The sequence below is a fragment of the Branchiostoma belcheri genome, unplaced genomic scaffold (assembly GCF_001625305.1).
Source record: "Branchiostoma belcheri isolate BF01 breed outbred unplaced genomic scaffold, Haploidv18h27 scaffold247, whole genome shotgun sequence".
Taxonomy (NCBI): domain Eukaryota; kingdom Metazoa; phylum Chordata; class Leptocardii; order Amphioxiformes; family Branchiostomatidae; genus Branchiostoma; species Branchiostoma belcheri.
Window position 1 is genome coordinate 100,701 of NW_017803851.1, and position 4,316 is coordinate 105,016.

Genomic DNA, 4,316 nt, shown 5'->3' on the forward strand with positions numbered 1-4,316 from the left:
AGGGACACTGAACTGTTAGCCCGATCCGGACCGAGCCATGTTTTCAATGTATTTTTGTAGGGACTAATATGATGATCTGTATTTTGTATTAGCATTTCTATACTCACGGAACATGATTAGTATGGCACGAATATACCTTGTATCTTTGTATTCACTTTTATAAGTAACACGAGTTGTTAGGCGACATGGTAGATGAAACCCGATAGCAGCGCCGAGGACGTCGCTTGTGTACAGCAAGGGGGGGTGTAAGGAGCCCGCCCGATCACTATAATTAGCGTCGACAGTCGATCACCAGTAATGATGAGTGACATATCTTTATTGAACCAGCACGACTAACAACCGGCGTACCTCGTTCTTGGGCCGGCAGTATAGGGTTACGTTATATCAAAATATCTAATAAGTTCCAGAGATCCGGCCCGTTATGAATGAAATCTGTTGTAACTTGTAGGGGTCAGACCCCACCAGTTATTAGTTCTGATCTGTCACACCCCGAGAGTGTTGAGTAGTTATTAGCAAGTATAACGGAAACCTCCAACTGTCACTTGTTGTAAGGCGCTGAGTAACTGACGAGACGGGGGAGTCCCGCGTCCCGACCAGGACAAACTCTACTCCGCATACAGCCTTTGGCAAGCTTGTTATTTCTCCAAATTCGTTCTGTTATTGATACCAAGAGTGGGAACAACGTTTTAAAGGGGTTTCCCCGCTTGTAACTTTGATTCTGTAAAGGACATGAACTCGACAAAGGTTAATCCAAAGGTTAGGTCGTGATCCCCGGAAAACAAGGATTTAATGAACTAGAACTCATGTTTCCCTCCCAAATGTCTGCTCAATTGATAAGAGACTTTTGATTTTGATAAATGATTTCTGTCAAATTACTAGAGTTTTGGCCAATCGGCTATGACAAATTCTGAGGAGAATAGCCAAATTTGGGAGGAGGGCGGAACCCCGATTTTGAGGAAATAAAAGAAGGAAAACACTAACAATCAGCGAGAAAGCAACTCCGTCGGACTCCACGAGCACGGGAACCCCGAGTCACCGAAGTCAGCATGAGCCACCGAACTTAGACTTTTTCGGCTCCGAGCCAGCTAAGGGGTTTTCCCGAAGTCCGCGGAGAAGGAAGGGGAACTACCGTCCCACCTACTGTTACTCAGCGCCATCTCGCGGGTGTGCTTCGCTGTAACAACGCAGGGTCTTCAGCAGAATAAACCTGTCCCATTGCAACGAACTTGTCGGAGACTCCGTGCCTTCCCTCGACCTCACACACAGCAACTTAAGGGCTCGGGAGACTCTGTCTAACGACCGGAAGCTACGCCAAGCCTTACATCTGGTTACATCTAGTTCATGCGCCGGTGAAGGTTAGACATCCAGGTAATAAGATACGGCAAAAAGCAGTTACTCAAGCATAGTTCAGTGTTCCAAAATCATATCCAGTTGCTTGAGTAACTGCTTTTTGGCAATATAGTTAGTGGTCAACAATGTTGGTTGTAAATATTATTGGCAGTTGATCTCTACCTTCTTCCTCCCTTTGCCTCTTTGTATCTAGAAAATGCGATGCTTTAAATAATACTTTCTCTTTCTATTATGTTACATTGAATGCTATTACTAGTGATTAGTTCAATGTTTTATATTGATTATCTGTGCACTTCAAAACAAGTCAAACCCTGTTGGTTTCTTAATCAACTTCTTGCATGCCACAGGTTGGAGTTCAAAGCTCGAGCAACCAATGGTGGTTATGTCGCCATCAACAACTATGACAGTTCGAGCGGGACTCCGACCCTTAACCCTCGTCAGTACTACCAAGGGTCGGAGGTCATCCGCACTGCCCACTTCTCCTATGACATGCATTGAATAAATTGTGCTCTGTTTGTTTGACATGTTATGAGAGATTATAAATTTTAGCTACCCTCTCCCAGGAGTGGCAAACTCTTCTCTTAGCAGACCAACTCCCTTAGAATGTTATCTGTCTATTTGGGCAATTTCTATTCTTTCCAGCCACATTCTGAAGACTGGTAAAGTTTTAAGTTTTAGCTAGTTACAGTATATATATTGTTCTGTCTAACATCAATCAACTTCATCATTTATTGCTCACACTGAGACATACTGACAGAAATGTAGTAAGTTCTATTCACATTTTTAAGTCATTGTGTTAGCAAAACTAACTAACCAAGAATTCAACTTTAACCAAACATTTACAAACAATACTTAAAAAAATGCCAGAACTTCTATGTCGACCTATACACATCTAGACAGGTGCCTGAAGATGAAACAGAGTTTTCTGGAAAAAGTAAACATACCACTCACCATGTCTGTAGAAGATAATGCTTTTTTAAATAAAACATTACAGGACAAAGATTTTGAAAAGGCTCTGTCGCAATTGAAAACAGGAAAAACTCCAGACAACACTGCAAGGTTGCCAACATGCCATTTTGTATATGCCATGGGTTTAGGTCCGGACTTACAAGTCCGGACCTGAACCTAAACCTCTGGACTTGAATCCGGACCTGAACCTAAAATTGGGTTTAGGTATCCATCACTTGTCTTGATACCATTAATAGGTAATGTTCTTTTGAACCAACAAACCTGATGAAGGCAGCTAATTTGTTGCCAAAACCTTGGCATGTGAAAAACTGCTTGTGTCAGAAAAACAACATCAACCCTCTTTCGTGTTGCACTTCCTTACCTTTGTTTGACCGCATCTCAGCGTCTCTGGTTCGTCACAGCGGAAGGAGTGGTAGTTGATCTCGTTCCCGTGTCGGTGGTACGACCAGCACTCGATGGAATCCGCGGAGAGAACCTTCCAGTAGTAGTCTCCGTGTCGCAGAGAAGGCCAGGCAGCAGCCAGTGTGTCCCGGGAACGAGTGAAGTCTTGATCTGGGGCTGTCCAGAAGTGGTTTGTGGCCAGTGAGATGCCGCTGAAAAAGTAGGAAAAGAAATTAAGTAAATGCTATTCATTGTGCAAAAGATAAATCTGTACTTTCTTCTACACCTAGGAAAACATTTGATGTGTTTCAATCCAGAAATAAGGTATAATTACTAAAAAATGATTCAGAAGTACTTGTAGTTCAAAAAGAAATGCTGCATGCCTATAATTGGCTGTCACTCTCCTATACCAAATGTGATCATAGAGAACAGTGTAAATGCAAAGCATACAACCCCCCCACGTGGGGACAAAATGGTACAGTCCATTTTTTTTATCAAAACATAAACGACACAAGGTCAACCAGGCTTCAAGCAGAGTAATATCATATATCATTCATCCACAGTTAAGGCACTGGAGTACTTAGAACTTCCATGAAATGTGTAACTCTAACATATAGTACTACTGTATGTACAACAGGTTCTATGAGGTTTCACTTTCAGCACCAAGGACAGGTGCCATAGCTGATATAAAAAATTGCTGCAGTGTCTTTATTTTTGGGCCAAATGACCTGAAATTTGGCAGGGAGGCAGAGTGGGCAAATACCTCCAGATGTATTTCTTTATTCTTGTGAGGCAGGCCTTCAAAATTGTTTTATTTAGTTTTTTTTGCCATTTTCAGGTAAAAAATGTACATTTTGTCCACTAGAGCCCTGGTATCAAACCCAAATGACCTGAAAATTGGTATGTGGGTACCTTGGACACATGTCCACAGAAAGAGACTCATGCATTTGGCATACACCACTTCAAAATTGTGGGAAATATGTCTTTTTTTGGTATTTTTAGACAACAAATGTACATTTTTTTGGTCCTGTGTCCTGTGTACAAATTTGGTATCAGGGTTCCTAGGACATACACCAAAAGAATGACGATCACACATTTGCCATACACTACTTGAAAATAATGTAAAATGGGACTTTCCCCCCATTTTAGACAAAAATGTACACTACTGGCTCTTGGCTCTAGTTTTTACTATTCTTCCCATTTTCAGCACACCCTGATAGAAAACTTTTTCAGAGAGTAGAATTATGTATTGACACTACAAAATGACAGTCAATATCTTTAATCCCTCTCAGTGAACGGTATCGAACTGCAACAGGTGCAGGGAATGAAGATCTTGGGCGTGTTTCTCCAGGCCAACTTGCGGTGGAACTCTCACGTTGACTCCATTTGCTGCAAATCCAGCCAGCGCTTGTTCCTTCTCCGCAAACTGAAACACTTTCACATCTCCTCAGAAGACCTCGTCACAGTCTATGTGTCCTATATACGCCCAGTTCTCGAGTACGCTGCCCCCGTCTGGCATTCTGGACTTACCACTGAACTCAGCAACAAGATTGAGAAGATCCAACGGAGAGCAGTGCGCATCATTATGGGTACGAAGTACACATCCTACACTGGAG

At 42.3% G+C, this 4,316-nt stretch overlaps 1 protein-coding gene across 1 annotated transcript in view; it reads right to left on the minus strand.

Annotated features, from left to right (window-relative positions):
- Positions 1-2,242: 2,242 nt before the first annotated feature.
- Positions 2,243-4,316, minus strand: part of LOC109471304 (cytoplasmic polyadenylation element-binding protein 1-like) — an 11,265-nt gene continuing 9,191 nt past the window's right edge. Inside the window, exons 9-10 of the mRNA XM_019770597.1 lie at positions 2,681-2,912; positions 2,243-2,254 (exon numbers count right to left, since the gene is read on the minus strand). Of these exons, the coding sequence (XP_019626156.1) occupies positions 2,243-2,254; positions 2,681-2,912 (244 nt within the window). The remainder of the gene's footprint in view (positions 2,255-2,680; positions 2,913-4,316) is intronic.